Source organism: Salvelinus fontinalis, unplaced genomic scaffold, assembly GCF_029448725.1.
Source record: "Salvelinus fontinalis isolate EN_2023a unplaced genomic scaffold, ASM2944872v1 scaffold_0144, whole genome shotgun sequence".
Taxonomy (NCBI): domain Eukaryota; kingdom Metazoa; phylum Chordata; class Actinopteri; order Salmoniformes; family Salmonidae; genus Salvelinus; species Salvelinus fontinalis.
In genome coordinates this window covers 213,031-234,037 of record NW_026600353.1, presented here as the reverse complement: position 1 = coordinate 234,037, position 21,007 = coordinate 213,031, and the positions used below count along the sequence as shown (strand labels likewise).

The 21,007-nt window shown below is 43.8% G+C and overlaps 1 protein-coding gene across 3 annotated transcripts; it reads left to right on the top strand.

The window, feature by feature from the left end:
* Positions 1 to 38: 38 nt before the first annotated feature.
* LOC129843485 (zinc finger protein 883-like) lies at positions 39 to 16,045 on the top strand. 3 transcript variants are annotated; one of them, XM_055912224.1, is made up of 5 exons: positions 39 to 296; positions 3,252 to 3,784; positions 3,965 to 4,812; positions 5,470 to 5,644; positions 11,924 to 16,045. In XM_055912224.1, the coding sequence occupies exons 3-5, from the start codon at positions 4,405 to 4,407 to the stop codon at positions 13,354 to 13,356; spliced, it is 2,016 nt and encodes a 671-aa protein (XP_055768199.1). In that variant the 5' UTR covers positions 39 to 296; positions 3,252 to 3,784; positions 3,965 to 4,404; the 3' UTR covers positions 13,357 to 16,045. The 3 variants fall into 3 exon arrangements, with proteins under 3 accessions (XP_055768199.1, XP_055768197.1, XP_055768198.1); XM_055912222.1 differs by lacking the exon at positions 3,252 to 3,784 and having other exon boundaries at positions 4,396 to 4,812; XM_055912223.1 differs by having other exon boundaries at positions 3,252 to 4,812.
* Positions 16,046 to 21,007: the final 4,962 nt, after the last annotated feature.

Below are 21,007 nucleotides of genomic sequence, written 5' to 3'. Positions count from 1 at the left end.
TACTCGATTGCTGTGGCCTGCGTGACTGAACGTAATAACGTCAGTCAAAGCGGAAGTGGCTGCTAAAGATGGTAGCTGACAGAGTCGTGCTACGCATGTAGCCTTCAAGCGATATATTATTCTCTTAATAAACTAAATACAATATCCACAGGTCAACTTTGTTTTGACGTAAAGGATCATTAGCTGAAACTGAAGAGATATGGGTAGCTAGCTATCTACCTTTTCCATGTGGGAAAAAAACGGTGGGCAGACGCTTGGTAGCTACCTAACGTTAGCTGTTTTCTACAAGGTACCTGGTAAGTTGGTAACTTATGTTCTACAACCGGATGTTTTTGTTCACCTATGAACGACGTAGCTGGGTTTTCAGCGTTCATATGACGATACTAATTCAAGTTTTGTGACGCAAATAAACACGGCAGTGTGACTGTCACACAAACATTGTTGTTACTAACTAGTGCTTGGTGAACTTAGCTTTACACGTTAGCTAGCCAGATAATGCGCCGTTGCAAAGACGAGTAGGTCAAATCAACCATACAGTTTTATTTTCATTTCGATGCCTTTAAACGACGTTGTGAAATGCCGCAAGCAGTTGATTTGGTTGCGGCAATACCTGACATGGGTGTTGCCAACTATTTTTAAGTAAGATTAGCTAGAGTACCACCGTATGAGTCACAATACACATAAAACCTAGCGGTCAAACAAGGAAGTTTTTCCACCATTCACTTTTCCCATAAGGGATTTTTAGAAACACTTAAAATAAGGGCTTTGTTTCTTGTAGGCGTACCCTGGCGTGACATTTTGATAACCGTGTAACTCTCTTTAGGACAAGATGACTTATCAATATATTCTGCTCTATTTACTCTTAGTTTCAAATAATAATTTGTATCAAAGTTGATATGCAGGACTACAAGTGCCTGCAAGCTAACTTCATGTCATAGCTAGCTGACTCCTGTGCCAACTGGTATTGTGTAAATTTAAAACCTGCACAAGACAGTTCACAGAATTGTCAATTTAAAGAAATTACAATTTATTAATTACTACATTTAGCTAGCATTAGTTAATCCAAATATTATTACTTTTGCCTCAATTCGGCAGGCTCATCCAGATCATCATGGCATTTATAGTTCCTTATGCCACATTATCGTTACATTTTTAGGGGGTAAATACAGGCGACTATATTGATAAGAGTCACCTTGTCCTAGAGAGATTTACACTTATCAAAACGTCACGTCAGGGTAAGTCTACACAAACACAACCCTTATTTGAAATGGTTCTAAAATCCCCTGTGGGAAAAATTAGTGGAACCATTTCCCTGTTTGATAACTAGGTTTTCTGGGTATTATGACTCATACTGTGGCACTCATAGTCATAAAACCCGGAAATGGTTTAATATTTTTTTCACCATGAATTTGTGCATCTGGGATTTTAGAACTACTTTGTGTAGTCTTACCCTGGCGTGACGTTTTATAACCTCACAAATCTCTAATGGACAAAGTCACTTTTATCAATGTTTAGCATTGCTACTTTTGGAGAGCAAATTGAGGCAAATATTTTGATAAAATTCACCTTGCCCTAAGATAATTACACGGCTATCAAAGCGTCATGCCAAGTTGAGCCTACACCAAACACACAATTACTTTCTTTTTTTTTTATTCACCATGTGGAAACTGAATGTCGGAAAAACTATTGGAGCCATTTCTGTGTTTTTATGGTTATTTTAACGTGTCCACTGTGCCGGATTATTGGCTCTTTGATTAGTCGCTAGATGACGTTAACGTTGCCGCGGTGACGTCACAGAACCAATATCCCTTATTGCAGCACAACTGCTTTCCCCGACGGAGCGTTTTCTATCCCCTCCCGTTTGTTATTTTCTGCTTCTCCGGCTCTCGTTTGCGGCAGAATTGAGTGGGAGAACTCGCTAAATGCTATCCCAACCATAGAAATCTTCAAAGTCAGCCTGAACTGTAGTTGAATTTGTCGCTAGCACCGTTTACCAATAAAAGTCAACTGGAGGGTTCTAAAAACTCCCTAAATATAGCCACATAGTCGTTAAATTTCGCAACAGTAGGCAAATCATTGCGACATGTAATGGAAACGGCAGATATAGCATTCGACATGCGTAATGGAAACGGCAGATATAGGATTTGACATGCGTAATGGAAAGGCAGATATAGCATTTGACATGCGTAATGGAAACGGCAGATATAGGATTTGTCTTTTGCCTAACTTTATTTGAGACAAATGATGATGAATAATTGATGATTGCCGTATACATTTAAAGGTACGTGATGTCATCGTGTAACTATAAGCTCCACTCCACATTTTTAATTGTAACTAATAAAACATTTTCTTTGCAGGATAAGTATTGTCCTGACTTTCAAGAATATCTGAATTGCTTTACCTTGCTCTTTTTCTGATTGGTTGGATGCAAGTTTCACCATCCAATTATTTCAGATCTATGGGAGTGCGTTCTATCCATGCTGGCTTTCGCCGGGGCTACCTGAGACATCGAACAGATGGGTGTGAGTGGGGCTGTTACGGTGATCGTATTACCCCCACACCGGTGGACACGATGCCAGTTAAATTCCACGTGACCGTTTAGTCACAGTAATTAGGCTTCTCCGAGCTCTGATACTGATGAGGGTCATTTAGTAGCCTACCAAACTTCTGAACTCCCTGGTACTCAGCACTCTATTGTCACTCTAATCACTCTGACATCAATGCAAAGGTGATCGAAAATCTAATCAAACACTTAATGTTGAGCAACATTTCTATAGGCTATGTAATTGCGTGAGAAAACAGTTTTGTTGGACTATTAAAAAGAGGAGAATCCCATCAACGTTAACGTTAGCTGGTGAACGGTTCTTGTGGACTAGGATACTAACGTTAATAATGAAAACATTACATAAACATACAGACTAAGGAAATACTGCTCTCTCTTATAAAGGGGCCTTGGACACTCACTTACCTTGACATGAAGAATCTAAATGTATTAAACAAGTCCCTTCGTTGTGTAGTCGACAAACTTGGAATTTCTTCTTAATTGTCATTTTGCGACGCCATCAAAAAATTCCAACCAAACATCTGGATCTCACAAATAGTGGAAGCCTCTTGTGGCTGATCTAGGATCAGCCTACACCTAGATCTACAGTAGTTGCATTAGGTGATGAGAAGAGAACACTGGTAAATGCCGTAAATAATCATATTACACTGTCAATACTGTGTTGTGATGTATCATTCTTCTATTACAGGTGTATGGACTTCCTGCTGTCTTCTTCTACTACAGGTCATCTAAAGTGTATGGACTTCCTGCTGTCTTCTTCTACTACAGGTAATTTAAAGTGTATGGACTTCCTGCTGTCGTCTTCTACTACAGGTCATCTAAAGTGTATGGACTTCCTACTGTCTTCTTCTACTACAGGTCATCTAAAGTGTATGGACTTCCTGCTGTCTTCTTCTACTACAGGTCATCTAAAGTGTATGGACTTCCTGCTGTCTTCTTCTACTACAGGTAATTTAAAGTGTATGGACTTCCTGCTGTCGTCTTCTACTACAGGTCATCTAAAGTGTATGGACTTCCTACTGTCTTCTTCTACTACAGGTCATCTAAAGTGTATGGACTTCCTGCTATCTTCTTCTACTACAGGTCATCTAAAGTGTATGGACTTCCTGCTGTCTTCTTCTTCTACAGGTCATCTAAAGTGTATGGACTTCCTGCTGTCTTCTTCTACTACAGGTCATCTAAAGTGTATGGACTTCCTGCTATCTTCTTCTTCTACTACAGGTCATCTAAAGTGTATGGACTTCCTGCTGTCTTCTTCTACAGGTCATCTAAAGTGTATGGACTTCCTGCTATCTTCTTTTTCTACTACAGGTCATCTAAAGTGTATGGACTTCCTGCTGTCTTCTTCTACTACAGGTCATCTAAAGTGTATGGACTTCCTGCTGTCTTCTTCTACTACAGGTAATTTAAAGTGTATGGACTTCCTGCTGTCGTCTTCTACTACAGGTCATCTAAAGTGTATGGACTTCCTGCTATCTTCTTCTACTACAGGTCATCTAAAGTGTATGGACTTCCTGCTGTCTTCTTCTACTACAGGTCATCTAAAGTGTATGGACTTCCTGCTGTCTTCTTCTTCTACAGGTCATCTAAAGTGTATGGACTTCCTGCTGTCTTCTTCTTCTACAGGTCATCTAAAGTGTATGGACTTCCTGCTATCTTCTTCTTCTACTACAGGTCATCTAAAGTGTATGGACTAACTGCTGTCTTCTTCTTCTACAGGTCATCTAAAGTGTATGGACTTCCTACTGTCTTCTTCTTCTTCTACAGGTCATCTAAAGTGTATGGACTACCTGCTGTCTTGCCATTGACTGCATTGTTGTTGTTCCCAACAGCAGGACAACATGAGTGGAGAGAGGGAAACATTGTTGGATGAAATCGAACAGAGTTTATTTACTCTAACTAAGGACAATATACTTTACCTGTGTGAACGTTGTGGAATTGATGGCTCCCAAGTTAAAGGAAAGCACCATCGCTCATTGCGACGTAAAATCATGGAGGAAATGTGGGTAAATGCAGATTCAGTCAATTCGGAGGAGCAGGGAATGTCTTGGTTACTCCAACTGAAAGATGACATCAGAAAGATACATGAAGAATCTACTGTGGCACCCATGATTCCCGGCCAGTCTGATGACGATGCTACAACCTGCGGCGAGGAATGGGACATGCAGGACAATGATTGGTTTCCTAGCAACGGGCTGGAGGCGGAGTCATCTCCAGAGAGCCACACCCCAGAGCAGAGGGAGAGTGGTGTGAGTACATCCCAGTCAGAAAGTGTTTCTGATTCTCAACAGTCTGTCTTGGATTCTTCTTGATTCAGACTCCTTCTATACTGTACATACATTGGAGGAGAATATCTGAGGTTCCTTCTCTTGGACTTTCTCCTCCAATGCTTTTTGAGGAGGCAGAATAGCCCGATTTGAGGAATCAAGGAAAGACTTGAGATTTCAAAATTCAGTTTGTCAAGATCACGTTCAGTGCTAAAATGCCAGCCGAGAAATAGCGCTCAGATTTTTTTTTAAACCCAAGAAAAATGTCCGCCTGTGCAACATGAACCTAGTAAGACCAGTTCTGTAGTCTGTGCAGTAGACTTAATACATTATCACAGCATATTGGCTATGTTTGGCCTGCCAATATTGTTCTTCTCAGACCATATTATATTTCAAAACTTGAGCTATGATAAACTAGATCAGTTGATGTATTCAGTTGGTGTCTCTGCGAGGCAGAGCTGAGCATAAATTGAAATAATGTGCTTTTTTTATTTTACTTGACTGATGGTACCAGCATGGTGACCACTTATTTAAATAAATAGGAGTGCAAGGCTTTACCGTTGGCATGGTGACCACTGCTTTACAAGTAGGAGTGTTTCCCTCCCTGCTTCATCTAGTCTCTATTTTTTGGATTTCCAGGACAAGCCTACTTTGCCACCTTCCTCCCTCCAGTCCTTGGGTTGTACCTCTCCCAGGAGTGCCTTATTTCGGGGTCTGAAGAGGGCGTCTGTGTGGCTGGACGACTGCAGGAAAACACCCGGGCTGAGTGGAACTGTGAGAGGAGGAGATGAAGAGGGAGATTTGACTGATCAAAGTAAGTAGGAGGTTTTAGTGGTGTGTTGATGAGTTAATGATGTGGTCTGGAGGGTTAAGGGGTGTGTTAATGATGTGGTCTGGGGGGTTAAGGGGTGTGTTGATAATGTGGTCTGGAGGGTTAAGGGGTGTGTTGATAATGTGGTCTGGAGGGTTAAGGGGTGTGTTGATGTGGTCTGGAGGGTTAAGGGGTGTGTTGATGTGTTGATAATGTGGTCTGGAGGGTTAAGGGGTGTGTTGATGTGGTCTGGAGGGTTAAGGGGTGTGTTGGTGTGTTAATAATGTGGTCTGGAGGGTTAAGGGGTGTGTTGATGTGGTCTGGAGGGTTAAGGGGTGTGTTGATGTGGTCTGGAGGGTTAAGGGGTGTGTTGATGCATTAATAATGTGGTCTGGAGGGTTAAGGGGTGTGTTGGTGTGGTCTGGAGGGTTAAGGGGTGTGTTGATAATGTGGTCTGGAGGGTTAAGGGGTGTGTTGATAATGTGGTCTGGAGGGTTTAGGGGTGTGTTAATGTGGTCTGGAGGGTTAAGGGGTGTGTTGATAATGTGGTCTGGAGGGTTAAGGGGTGTGTTGATGTGGTCTGGAGGGTTAAGGGGTGTGTTGATGTGGTCTGGAGGGTTAAGGGGTGTGTTGATGTGGTCTGGAGGGTTAAGGGGTGTGTTGATAATGTGGTCTGGAGGGTTAAGGGGTGTGTTGATAATGTGGTCTGGAGGGTTAAGGGGTGTGTTGATGTGGTCTGGAGGGTTAAGGGGTGTGTTGATAATGTGGCCTGGAGGGTTAAGGGGTGTGTTGATAATGTGGTCTGGAGGGTTAAGGGGTGTGTTAATGTGTTAATGTGGTCTGGAGGGTTAAGGGGTGTGTTGATGCATTAATAATGTGGTCTGGAGGGTTAAGGGGTGTGTTGATAATGTGGTCTGGAGGGTTAAGGGGTGTGTTGATAATGTGGTCTGGAGGGTTAAGGGGTGTGTTGATGTGGTCTGGAGGGTTAAGGGGTGTGTTGATAATGTGGTCTGGAGGGTTAAGGGGTGTGTTGATGTGGTCTGGAGGGTTAAGGGGTGTGTTAATAATGTGGTCTGGAGGGTTAAGGGGTGTGTTGATGTATTAATAATGTGGTCTGGAGGGTTAAGGGGTGTGTTGATGTGGTCTGGAGGGTTAAGGGGTGTGTTAATGTGGTCTGGAGGGTTAAGGGGTGTGTTAATGTGTTAATAATGTGGTCTGGAGGGTTAAGGGGTGTGTTGATGTGGTCTGGAGGGTTAAGGGGTGTGTTGGTGTGTTAATAATGTGGTCTGGAGGGTTAAGGGGTGTGTTGATGTGGTCTGGAGGGTTAAGGGGTGTGTTGATGTGGTCTGGAGGGTTAAGGGGTGTGTTGATGTGGTCTGGAGGGTTAAGGGGTGTGTTGATGTGTTGATAATGTGGTCTGGAGGGTTAAGGGGTGTGTTGATGTGGTCTGGAGGGTTAAGGGGTGTGTTGATGTGGTCTGGAGGGTTAAGGGGTGTGTTGATAATGTGGTCTGGAGGGTTAAGGGGTGTGTTAATGTGTTAATAATGTGGTCTGGAGGGTTAAGGGGTGTGTTAATGTGGTCTGGAGGGTTAAGGGGTGTGTTGATAATGTGGTCTGGAGGGTTAAGGGGTGTGTTGATGTGGTCTGGAGGGTTAAGGGGTGTGTTGATGCATTAATAATGTGGTCTGGGGGGTTAAGGGGTGTGTTGGTGTGTTAATAATGTGGTCTGGAGGGTTAAGGGGTGTGTTAATGATGTGGTCTGGAGGGTTAAGGGGTGTGTTAATAATGTGGTCTGGAGGGTTAAGGGGTGTGTTGATGCATTAATAATGTGGTCTGGAGGGTTAAGGGGTGTGTTGATGTGGTCTGGGGGGTTAAGGGGTGTGTTGATGTGGTCTGGAGGGTTAAGGGGTGTGTTGATGTGGTCTGGAGGGTTAAGGGGTGTGTTGATGTGGTCTGGAGGGTTAAGGGGTGTGTTGATGCATTAATAATGTGGTCTGGAGGGTTAAGGGGTGTGTTGATGTGGTCTGGAGGGTTAAGGGGTGTGTTGATGTGGTCTGGGGGGTTAAGGGGTGTGTTAATGATGTGGTCTGGAGGGTTAAGGGGTGTGTTAATGCATTAATAATGTGGTCTGGAGGGTTAAGGGGTGTGTTGATGTGGTCTGGAGGGTTAAGGGGTGTGTTAATAATGTGGTCTGGAGGGTTAAGGGGTGTGTTGATGTGGTCTGGAGGGTTAAGGGGTGTGTTGATGTGGTCTGGAGGGTTAAGGGGTGTGTTGATGTGGTCTGGAGGGTTAAGGGGTGTGTTGATGTGGTCTGGAGGGTTAAGGGGTGTGTTGATAATGTGGTCTGGAGGGTTAAGGGGTGTGTTAATGTGTTAATAATGTGGTCTGGAGGGTTAAGGGGTGTGTTAATGTGGTCTGGAGGGTTAAGGGGTGTGTTGATAATGTGGTCTGGAGGGTTAAGGGGTGTGTTGATAATGTGGTCTGGAGGGTTAAGGGGTGTGTTGATAATGTGGTCTGGAGGGTTAAGGGGTGTGTTAATGTGGTCTGGAGGGTTAAGGGGTGTGTTAATGTGGTCTGGAGGGTTAAGGGGTGTGTTGATGTGGTCTGGAGGGTTAAGGGGTGTGTTGATAATGTGGTCTGGAGGGTTAAGGGGTGTGTTAATGTGTTAATAATGTGGTCTGGAGGGTTAAGGGGTGTGTTGATGTGGTCTGGAGGGTTAAGGGGTGTGTTGATGTGGTCTGGAGGGTTAAGGGGTGTGTTGATAATGTGGTCTGGAGGGTTAAGGGGTGTGTTAATAATGTGGTCTGGAGGGTTAAGGGGTGTGTTAATAATGTGGCCTGGAGGGTTAAGGGGTGTGTTAATGATGTGTTCTGGAGGGTTAAGGGGTGTGTTAATGATGTGGTCTGGAGGGTTAAGGGGTGTGTTGGTGTGTTGATAATGTGGTCTGGAGGGTTAAGGGGTGTGTTGGTGTGTTGATGATGTGGTCTGGAGGGTTAAGGGGTGTGTTAATAATGTGGTCTGGGGGGTTAAGGGGTGCGTTGATGATGTGGTCTGGAGGGTTAAGGGGTGCGTTGATAATGTGGTCTGGAGGGTTAAGGGGTGTGTTGATAATGTGGCCTGGAGGGTTAAGGGGTGTGTTTATGTGGTCTGGAGGGTTAAGGGGTGTGTTAATAATGTGGTCTGGAGGGTTAAGGGGTGTGTTGATGTGTTAATAATGTGGTCTGGAGGGTTAAGGGGTGTGTTGGTGTGTTAATGTGGTCTGGAGGGTTAAGGGGTGTGTTGGTGTGTTGATAATGTGGTCTGGAGGGTTAAGGGGTGTGTTAATAATGTGGTCTGGGGGGTTAAGGGGTGTGTTGGTGTGTTGATAATGTGGTCTGGAGGGTTAAGGGGTGTGTTGGTGTGTTGATAATGTGGTCTGGAGGGTTAAGGGGTGTGTTAATAATGTGGTCTGGGGGGTTAAGGGGTGTGTTGGTGTGTTGATAATGTGGTCTGGAGGGTTAAGGGGTGTGTTAATAATGTGGTCTGGGGGGTTTAGGGGTGTGTTGGTGTGTTGATAATGTGGTCTGGAGGGTTAAGGGGTGTGTTAATAATGTGGTCTGGGGGGTTAAGGGGTGTGTTAATGATGTGGCCTGGAGGGTTAAGGGGTGTGTTAATGTGGTCTGGAGGGTTAAGGGGTGTGTTGATAATGTGGTCTGGAGGGTTAAGGGGTGTGTTGATGTGGTCTGGAGGGTTAAGGGGTGTGTTGATGTGGTCTGGAGGGTTAAGGGGTGTGTTGATGTGGTCTGGAGGGTTAAGGGGTGTGTTGATAATGTGGTCTGGAGGGTTAAGGGGTGTGTTAATAATGTGGTCTGGAGGGTTAAGGGGTGTGTTGATAATGTGGTCTGGAGGGTTAAGGGGTGTGTTAATAATGTGGTCTGGAGGGTTAAGGGGTGTGTTGATAATGTGGTCTGGAGGGTTAAGGGGTGTGTTGATAATGTGGTCTGGAGGGTTAAGGGGTGTGTTGATAATGTGGTCTGGAGGGTTAAGGGGTGTGTTGATAATGTGGTCTGGAGGGTTAAGGGGTGTGTTGATGTGTTAATAATGTGGTCTGGAGGGTTAAGGGGTGTCTTGATGTGTTAATAATGTGGTCTGGAGGGTTAAGGGGTGTGTTGATGTGTTAATAATGTGGTCTGGAGGGTTAAGGGGTGTGTTGGTGTCGTCTGGAGGGTTAAGGGGTGTGTTAATGATGTGGTCTGGAGGGTTAAGGGGTGTGTTAATGTGTTAATAATGTGGTCTGGAGGGTTAAGGGGTGTGTTGGTGTCGTCTGGAGGGTTAAGGGGTGTGTTGATGTGGTCTGGAGGGTTAAGGGGTGTGTTAATGTGGTCTGGAGGGTTAAGGGGTGTGTTAATGCGTTAATAATGTGGTCTGGAGGGTTAAGGGGTGTGTTGATGTGGTCTGGAGGGTTAAGGGGTGTGTTGATGTGTTAATGTGGTCTGGAGGGTTAAGGGGTGTGTTGGTGTGGTCTGGAGGGTTAAGGGGTGTGTTGATGTGGTCTGGAGGGTTAAGGGGTGTGTTGATAATGTGGTCTGGAGGGTTAAGGGGTGTGTTGATAATGTGGTCTGGAGGGTTAAGGGGTGTGTTGATGTGGTCTGGAGGGTTAAGGGGTGTGTTAATGATGTGGTCTGGAGGGTTAAGGGGTGTGTTGATGTGGTCTGGAGGGTTAAGGGGTGTGTTGATAATGTGGTCTGGAGGGTTAAGGGGTGTGTTGATAATGTGGTCTGGAGGGTTAAGGGGTGTGTTAATGATGTGGTCTGGAGGGTTAAGGGGTGTGTTAATGATGTGGTCTGGAGGGTTAAGGGGTGTGTTAATGATGTGGTCTGGAGGGTTAAGGGGTGTGTTGATGTGGTCTGGAGGGTTAAGGGGTGTGTTGATGTGGTCTGGAGGGTTAAGGGGTGTGTTGATGTGGTCTGGAGGGTTAAGGGGTGTGTTAATAATGTGGTCTGGAGGGTTAAGGGGTGTGTTGATGTGTTAATAATGTGGTCTGGAGGGTTAAGGGGTGTGTTAATGTGGTCTGGAGGGTTAAGGGGTGTGTTAATGTGTTAATAATGTGGTCTGGAGGGTTAAGGGGTGTGTTGATAATGTGGTCTGGAGGGTTAAGGGGTGTGTTGATGTGGTCTGGAGGGTTAAGGGGTGTGTTGATGTGGTCTGGAGGGTTAAGGGGTGTGTTAATAATGTGGTCTGGAGGGTTAAGGGGTGTGTTAATGTGTTAATAATGTGGTCTGGAGGGTTAAGGGGTGTGTTAATGATGTGGCCTGGAGGGTTAAGGGGTGTGTTGATAATGTGGTCTGGAGGGTTAAGGGGTGTGTTGATAATGTGGTCTGGAGGGTTAAGGGGTGTGTTGATGTGGTCTGGAGGGTTAAGGGGTGTGTTGGTGTGTTAATAATGTGGTCTGGAGGGTTAAGGGGTGTGTTAATAATGTGGTCTGGAGGGTTAAGGGGTGTGTTGGTGTGGTCTGGAGGGTTAAGGGGTGTGTTGATAATGTGGTCTGGAGGGTTAAGGGGTGTGTTGATAATGTGGTCTGGAGGGTTAAGGGGTGTGTTGATAATGTGGTCTGGAGGGTTAAGGGGTGTGTTGATGTGGTCTGGAGGGTTAAGGGGTGTGTTGGTGTGTTAATAATGTGGTCTGGAGGGTTAAGGGGTGTGTTGGTGTGTTAATAATGTGGTCTGGAGGGTTAAGGGGTGTGTTAATGTGGTCTGGAGGGTTAAGGGGTGTGTTGATAATGTGGTCTGGAGGGTTAAGGGGTGTGTTGGTGTGTTAATAATGTGGTCTGGAGGGTTAAGGGGTGTGTTGATAATGTGGTCTGGAGGGTTAAGGGGTGTGTTAATGTGGTCTGGAGGGTTAAGGGGTGTGTTGATAATGTGGTCTGGAGGGTTAAGGGGTGTGTTAATGTGGTCTGGAGGGTTAAGGGGTGTGTTAATGTGGTCTGGAGGGTTAAGGGGTGTGTTAATGTGGTCTGGAGGGTTAAGGGGTGTGTTAATGTGGTCTGGAGGGTTAAGGGGTGTGTTGATAATGTGGTCTGGAGGGTTAAGGGGTGTGTTGATGTGGTCTGGAGGGTTAAGGGGTGTGTTGATAATGTGGTCTGGAGGGTTAAGGGGTGTGTTGATGTGTTAATGATGTGGTCTGTAGGAGGAAGTAATATTGTTTTGACAACACAGCTGTGCGATTCAACTTCTCTAGGACTGATAGTTTATGATGAAGACTTGCACTGTATTCACTGTTTTATAATTGGTTTTGTTTACACAGGAGAGAGATATGACTATCCTGGATCCTCTGGGGCGCCTCAACAACATCCTGATGCTGATGAGGCAGAGAAAAGTTTCTCCAGATCAGAACACCTCGAGAAACATGAATGGAGACCCACAGGGATGAAACATCACCGCTGCTCTGACTGTGGGAAGAGTTGCAAATCTTCATCAGAACTAAAAAAACACCAGAGAATCCATACAGGAGAGAAACCTTATAGCTGTTCCCAGTGTAGGAAGAGTTTTGCTCAGTTACAAGAACTGAAAGTACACCAGAGAACACACACAGGAGAGAAGCCGTATAACTGTGATCAATGTGGAAAGAGTTTTTGTTATTCAAGCCAGTTTAAAGTACACCTGCAGAGACACACAGGCGAGAAGCCTTATAGCTGTTCAGACTGTGGGATAAGCGTTTGTACCTCAAGTCAGCTGTTATTGCACAAGCGAACCCACACAGAAGAGAAGCCTTACAGCTGCTTACTGTGTGAGAAAAGATTTTCGTCAAAATATAGTCTGAAATTACACCAGCGGGTCCACACTGGAGAAACAAATTATGGCTGCGATCAGTGTGAGGAGAGTTTCACCTCGTCGGCAGACCTCAGAACTCACCAGAGAATCCACACTGGAGGGAAACCTCACCTCTGCTCTCAATGCGGGAAGCGATTCCGCCAACAATCGGGCTTGAAAAGCCACGAGAGGATTCACACAGGAGAGAAACCTTTCCAGTGCTCCCACTGTGGGAAGACATTCAGCCACAGGGCCACGTTTAAAGCACACCAGCGGACTCACACTGGAGAGAAGCCTTACCAATGCTCCCAGTGCAGGAGGAGTTTCTCCCAAATGGGCCACCTGAAAGTACACCAACAGACGCATGCTAAAGTGAGGTCTCACCTCTGCCCGCAGTGTGGTAAGGGCTACTACTCTCTAGACATCTACAATGCACACATGAGAACACACAACGGGGAGAAGACTCACCACTGTGCCGACTGTCCCAAGAACTTCCTCACCCTGACTCAGCTCAAAACACACCAGCGGACACACACAGGAGAGAAACCGTACGTCTGCGACCAGTGTGGGAAGAGCTTTGCCGAATCGGGAAGCCTGACTCTACACCAGCGCTCGCACACCGGGGAAAAACCTTACCACTGCTCTGAGTGCGGGAAGAGCTTTGCTCGCTCTGGGGCACTGAAGAAGCACCAGCTTACACACACTGGGGAGAAGCCTTACAGCTGTGGTCAGTGTGGGAAGAGGTTTCCCAGGTCAGATACTCTGGCTACACACATGAGAACACATACAGGAGAGAAGCCCTATAGGTGTGATCCATGTGGTGAGAGGTTCTCCTATCATAGGTGCCTGGTGAAACACATGAAAACACATGTAGGAGATACACCAGCCCTCGAGCGACCAATCACCCTAGCCCTCGGGGTTGAATGACCTATCCATCAACCAATCACACCAGGCCTAGGGTAAAATATGAACAGCATGGTAGCAATTGAAAGAAAAACGTTGAGGGCACAACAGTTCACCTGACACAAGACTGAATCCAAATATTACTGTTGATTTGATATTTTCTGTACTTTAGGCCACATTGATAACATGTTACTGAACAGCCATTGCGTTCCAATTTCAACCTGTATACGGGTATGAGTGTAAAGGGTTAATGGCATATAATAATATTGTTAGTATTATTATTCTATATTGTTATTATTATGGGTTCGTTGCTGAGTGTTGTATTTGTGCTATATTTCTTGAAATGATTTCAGAATGTGTTGACCCTGATTTGTTAGATACTCCCCCGCTCCCAGCATTTACAAGCTGAATTGTTATGTTGTTGACTTGATTATACATTTAGGATGTTTCTAAATATCTGTTTTATACCAGGTTCTGACATGCATCCTTTTGTCCTGATCTTGTCCACATTCTGATTGTGACCACATTTTAAGACGGGTGTAAACAATCAAAGGACACCATTGCGATCGGATCTTCCTGCCTACCCCCGGAGGTATTCAGGCACACATTGTGCTGATGGATCTGGACAGTGGAACCATTTTTAAAACATCATAATTATTCCGACCTTCTAAAATCATTGACCGGTGTCAGCATTGACTTATAGCATCAATGTGTCAAATAACTCAAGTAGGAAGCATCGATGTGTTTTAAAATATTATTATGAAAGAGTACCTGTCAAATAACTTGCATTCAGGTAGGGACCAGGAAATCTGGTCACAATGTGGACACAGTGGACGGATAAGAGACACATTTTAATACCATGTGTAGACATATGTCTGAAAATGTGGGCACAATCAGAGTTATATTAGAACCAAGTATAAACAAATCTGTGTTGTAGTCCCAAATGCCACCCTGTTCACTAGGACGTACACTACTGTTCAAAAGTTTGTGGTCACTTAGAAATGTCCTTATTTTTGTCCATTTTTAAAATAACATCAAATTGATCAGAAATACACTGTCGACATAGTTAATGTTGTAAATCACTATTGAAGCTGGAAATGGCTGTTACAAAAAAAAAATGGAATATCTACATAGGCCCATTATCAGCAACCATCACTCCTGTGTTCCAATGGCATGTGTTAGCTAATCCAAGTTTATCGTTTTAAAAGGCTAATTGATCATAAGAAAACCTTTTTGCAATTATGTTAGCACAGCTAAAAACTGTTGTCCTGATTTAAAGAAGCAATAGAACTGGCCTTTAGACTATTTGAGAATCTGGAGCATCAGCATTTATGGGTTTGATTACAGGCTCAAAACGGCCAGAAACAAACTTTCTTCTGAAACTCGTCCGTCTATTCTTGTTCCGAGAAATGAAGGCTATTCCATGCGAGAAATTGCCAAGAAACTGAAGATCTCGTACAACACTGTGTACTACTCCCTTCACAGAACTTCTATTCTGGCTCTAACCAGAATAGAAGCTAACACAACGTGCCATTGAAACACAGGAGTGATGGTTGCTGATAATGGGCCTCTGTAAACCTATGTAGATAATCCATACAAAATTAGCTGTTTCCAGCTACAATAGTCATTTACAACATTAACAATGTCTACACTGTATTTCTGATCAATTTGATGTTATTTTAAACAAGGACATTTCTAAGTGACCCCAAACTTTTGAACAGTAGTGTATGTTTATATATAGAGCTACAGTTGTAGTCCCAAATGGAACCCTATTCACTAGGACATATATATAAAGCTACAGTCGTAGTCCCAAATGGAACCCTATTCACTAGGACATATATATAAAGCTACAGTCAGTTGTAGTCCCAAATGGAACCCTATTCACTAGGACATATATATAAAGCTACAGTCGTAGTCCCAAATGGAACCCTATTCACTAGGACATATATATAAAGCTACAGTCAGTTGTAGTCCCAAATGGAACCCTATTCACTATGACATATGTATATATAAAGCTACAGTCAGTTGTAGTCCCAAATGGAACCCTATTCACTATGACATATGTATATATAAAGCTACAGTCAGTTGTAGTCCCAAATGGAACCCTATTCACTAGGACATATATATAAAGCTACAGTCGTAGTCCCAAATGGAACCCTATTCACTAGGACGTGTATATATAGAGCTACAGTCGTAGTCCCAAATGGAACCCTATTCACTAGGACATATATATAAAGCTACAGTCGTAGTCCCAAATGGAACCCTATTCACTAGGACATATATATAAAGCTACAGTCGTAGTCCCAAATGGAACCCTATTCACTAGGACATATATATAAAGCTACAGTCAGTTGTAGTCCCAAATGGAACCCTATTCACTAGGACATATATATATAAAGCTACAGTAGTAGTCCCAAATGGAACCCTATTCACTAAGACGTGTATATAAAGCTACAGTCAGTTGTAGTTCCAAATGGAACCCTATTCACTAGGACATATATATAAAGCTACAGTCATAGTCCCAAATGGAAGCCTATTCTCTAGGACATATAGTGCACTACATTTGACCAGAGTCCTATGGGAATAGTATCTTGTCATTTTGGGTTTCATCAAAAGACAAAATTGTCTTTATTACTGTGCCGGTGTACAAGTAGAGTTATTCAGTTATCTATTACTCCCAAGTTGTCAATAAAAAAAAGACATTGACTAACAATATGAGTGAAATGTGTTTTTACCGCAATGACAAACTGACAAATTGTTTTGAGATTGGACATCAGCAAGATTATAACCTGTGACCTTACCCTCTCTATCCCAGCGCCAGTCAGAAGGTAGATTAGTCCACCTCCTAGCACGAGGGAGGCTCCACACCTGTGACCTTACCCCCCCTATCCCAGCGCCAGTCAGAAGGTAGATTAGTCCACCTCCTAGCACGAGGGAGGCTCCACACCTGTGACCTTACCCTCCCTATCCCAGCGCCAGTCAGAAGGTAGATTAGTCCACCTCCTAGCACGAGGGAGGCTCCACACCTGTGATCTTACCCTCCCTATCCCAGCGCCAGTCAGAAGGTAGATTAGTAGTTTAGTCCACCTCCTAGCACGAGGGAGGCTCCACACCTGTGACCTTACCCTCCCTGTCCCAGCGCCAGTCAGAAGGTAGATTAGTCCACCTCCTAGCACGAGGGAGGCTCCACACCTGTGACCTTACCCTCCCTATCCCAGCGCCAGTCAGAAGGTAGATTAGAACAGAGGTAGATTTGACATGGGATTAGATAAGAATGTTCGATATGGTTGGAAAACAAACGTTGTAACTGGGATTGGAACTGACAAGATGGTTGGTTTCAGCCTGTGTATATTTTGGTATTATAATTCTTCAAGTTTTATGGGTAAAACATCCATGCAGTTATGTACAGTGGTGTTTTAAATGATGTACAGTGAATTTTAGAGCAGATGGTGTTACTGTACCAAAGCCTACTGCTGTGTATCATAATGTGATCTTGCAGACATGGATTCAGCTTTGCTCTAACTTCATTAAAGGAGCACCATTCACCTTTGACCTAACTTCATTAAGGAGCACCATTCAGTTGTGATCTAACTTTATTAAAGGAGCACCATTCACCTTTGACCTAACTTCATTAAAGGAGCACCATTCAGCTGTGATCTAACTTCATTAAAGGAGCACCATTCAGCTGTGATCTAACTTCATTAAAGGAGCACCATTCAGCTGTATTCTAACTTTATTAAGGAGCACCATTCAGCTTTGCTCTAACTTTATTAAGGAGCACCATTCAGCTGTGATCTAACTTCATTAAGGAGCACCATTCAGCTGTGATCTAACTTTATTAAAGGAGCACCATTCAGTTGTGATCTAACTTCATTAAGGAGCACCATTCAGCTGTGATCTAACTTTATTAAAGGAGCACCATTCAGCTGTGATCTAACTTTATTAAAGGAGCACCATTCAGCTGTGATCTAACTTCATTAAGGAGCACCATTCAGCTGTGATCTAACTTCATTAAGGAGCACCATTCAGCTGTGATCTAACTTCATTAAGGAGCACCATTCAGCTGTGATCTAACTTTATTAAGGAGCACCATTCAGCTTTGCTCTAACTTTATTAAGGAGCACCATTCAGCTGTGATCTAACTTCATTAAGGAGCACCATTCAGCTGTGATCTAACTTTATTAAAGGAGCACCATTCAGTTGTGATCTAACTTCATTAAGGAGCACCATTCAGCTGTGATCTAACTTTATTAAAGGAGCACCATTCAGCTGTGATCTAACTTTATTAAAGGAGCACCATTCAGCTGTGATCTAACTTCATTAAGGAGCACCATTCAGCTGTGATCTAACTTCATTAAGGAGCACCATTCAGCTGTGATCTAACTTCATTAAGGAGCACCATTCAGCTGTGATCTAACTTCATTAAGGAGCACCATTCAGCTGTGATCTAACTTTATTAAAGGAGCACCATTCAGCTGTGATCTAACTTTATTAAGGAGCACCATTCAGCTGTGATCTAACTTCATTAAGGAGCACCATTCAGCTGTGATCTAACTTCATTAAGGAGCTCCATTCAGCTGTGATCTAACTTTATTAAGGAGCACCATTCAGCTGTGATCTAACTTTAAGGAGCACCATTCAGCTGTGATCTAACTTCATTAAGGAGCACCATTCAGCTGTGATCTAACTTCATTAAGGAGCACCATTCAGCTGTATTCTAACTTCATTAAGGAGCACCATTGTGTAGTAGGATTATCTACTACACAATGAAGTTATTCATAATGGTCAGAATATTTGTATTTTGTTCAAATACTAGTGCAGAATATTTATTATATAAAAACATTTTATTTTAAATGTGTGCCGCCAGGAAATGAGTCGTTTCTCATGCTCCTGGTAGAATTGCAGCTGCTTCTTCTTCATAGTATTAATGTGTAGGTTGAAGTCCAAAGTAAACACATTCTGTGGCTACATAAACCTCCTACTTATTTTGATCAGTCAAATCTCCCTCGTCATCTTCTTCTCCTCCTCCTTTCATATGTCCACTCAGCCCCGTTGTTTTCCTGCAGTCGACCAGCCGCACAGACACCCTCTTCAGACCCAGCAGTCTTTTACTTTGATCAGTCAAACCTCCCTCTTCCTCCTTGTCTCCTCGTCTCGTAGTTCCACTCAGCCCCGTTGTTTTCCTGCAGTCGACCAACCGCACAGACACCCTCTTCAGACCCATCAGTAAGGCGCTACCAGGAGAGGCACGACCCGGGGATTCCGGGAGGGAGGAGGGGTGCGGGCTAGCGTTGTCCTGGAAACCACAGGAGGGGACGAATGTTTAACGATAATTCACATTCCATACAGCCCACTGGACACTCACCACAGAATTTACTGCATCTCAATGCTTCTATGATGTGCTTCTGCGCATGAGCTTAGGTAGCCAACGTCGCCATGATATCGTCTATAAGCACGATCAGGGATTTCTAGTGGAGAAGCAGTTTCTACATAGCTTCATACGAAACCATCTTTGATGATACTGTAGCCAAACAAAAGGTTGGTTGTAATTAGAGTCATTTTCGAGCGGCCATTTATGGGTTTTCTACTGACTGTAGCACTGTGGGACAAAACGGAGCTTTAAAGTGGTCCTGAGTTATACAATAAGCTAGTTGACGTTCGCGTTTTTACTGCGAGATTTGAGTGGAGACAAACAGATTCCGTTCAGTCCGCCGTCCTGATGAGCCCTTCCCAGCTAGCTAGTTTATAGTTGTGGGTAGCAACGTCCGCCAGAATTTGAAACTTGTCTGTGGAAGTTGGGATTTGGGAGCGCGTTCAGAATCATTCCGTTTTTAATCGGAGTAATTGTTAGCATGTATTTATTTTAATAGACGTTATTTCCATAGTTTTACATTTTCTGTGAAAATCATTCAAATAAATGCACTTCACCCTGGCCTGATATTGGCTACAGTATCTAGCTACTTCCCTCCCTCTCCTTACTCCGGTCAGCAGGAGGACACTGTCACACGTGTTGTCGTGTTACCGGCTTGCAACGCAAACTCTCCCGACTGAGCAGTAGACTATCACGGTGATATCCAAATGGTTTACTAACAATATTACAAGTTATTTCTCATGTAAGTTGCTATCAAGCACCTCCAAACAGCCCCATTGCGCTACTGATTCACACCGGCTTGCCATTACATTAGCTAATTGGTCATGGTAACACCCAGATGGTTACTACCACAAGCTATTTCTACCTCACCCATCAAAATAAACATAACATAACTAGCGCCATGCTGCTGCTGTTGTTGTTGACAGCAAGCGGGGAAGCGGGGGAAGGGCTCTTCAGGACGCCTGACTGAACCCGAATCCAATCGTCTCGACGACTTTCAGCTGCACGACATACGTCATTAATTTGGGCCAGCAGGCGTGTCCGTATAGCCTCTCCCTTTCCCACTAGATGGCCAAGCTGCAAAGTCAAAAGGGTAGATCATAGAAATGTATGAAAACAAACATTTGTGTTTTGGTCTTAAAAAGGAGCTACGCATATTTTTTTTTTTGCATTCTAATTTCTGAAAATGTCCTTCATATATCTGTGGAATGATAGTGTTTCACAGTATTACTTACCCGCCAGTGTTGTGATTGCCTGTGATATTCGCCTATTAATTTCTCCCACCCGTCCTGCATCTGTTGTCAAAATGGGAAAGCTGTTTTGTGTTTGTGTTATATAGTGGAAATCGGGTCAAGCGCCCAATGTAGAAAAAGTTATTTTTCCTGGTTGGTAAAATTCAACACTGTTTACTCAATTTCAGTTTGTGCGTGAATACAAGCACTGAATAACGTAGGGAATCGCTGTGAAATATATTTTCAATAACAGATGTTTGAAGCTGGTGGACCAAAACCGAAAGGAAAAGGCTCAAGAGCAAGTCTCCGCCATGTTACAGGTGAAAAGGGAGGAGATTTGTTTTGAATGAAGCCTCGTGCTGTTGTAATTCACCTAGCTTCCACATAGGGGATACATTAGGTGTAACGCCTTTAATTAAAGGTTAGGGTTAGCAGTGTGGTTAAGGCTTTTTTCTGATTTTAAGAAAATAAATAGTTGAACTAAATGGGGCTTCTGTCTTTGCCACTAGGGCAGACAGTGAGTGAGCATCTGTTCCACATTCCAGGGGTATAAGCTAAATGCCGAGATAACTAGTAAATCGGTCGGATGCATAAAATGGCGATTAATGATAAGATAGCTACCCTAACTATGGGTGATTATTTTGACACTGCAACTTTTCATTTAAGTAAATCTATCGTCAGAGCAGAACCCACAACAGAATAAACGAGTAACATTGCTAGATAGCAAGCAAGCTAACTCACCTGATCCATGGCTATATTTAGCTATGTAGCTACTAGCAAGTCTGTCCGACGTTCCACGTATCAAATAACTACCGTGCGTAGCTAGATCCTTCACGACGTTCAGTTAGTTGTCCTGGGTTTTGTAGTTTGAGCTGTACTTTGTAGTTTGAGAGCTGAGTCCTCCGGTAGAGAAGGTTATACTTTTTTAGCGAGGCAATAGCGTCTGCTTTGACACTCTGCCCGCCCCCGCCAGAGCAGTCGAGTATAGATTTATATAAATAAACCCAACATAGGTCTAATATGACTTCCCTTTCCCCACCCTGGAATACGGCTCATTTTTATTCGTGTAAAA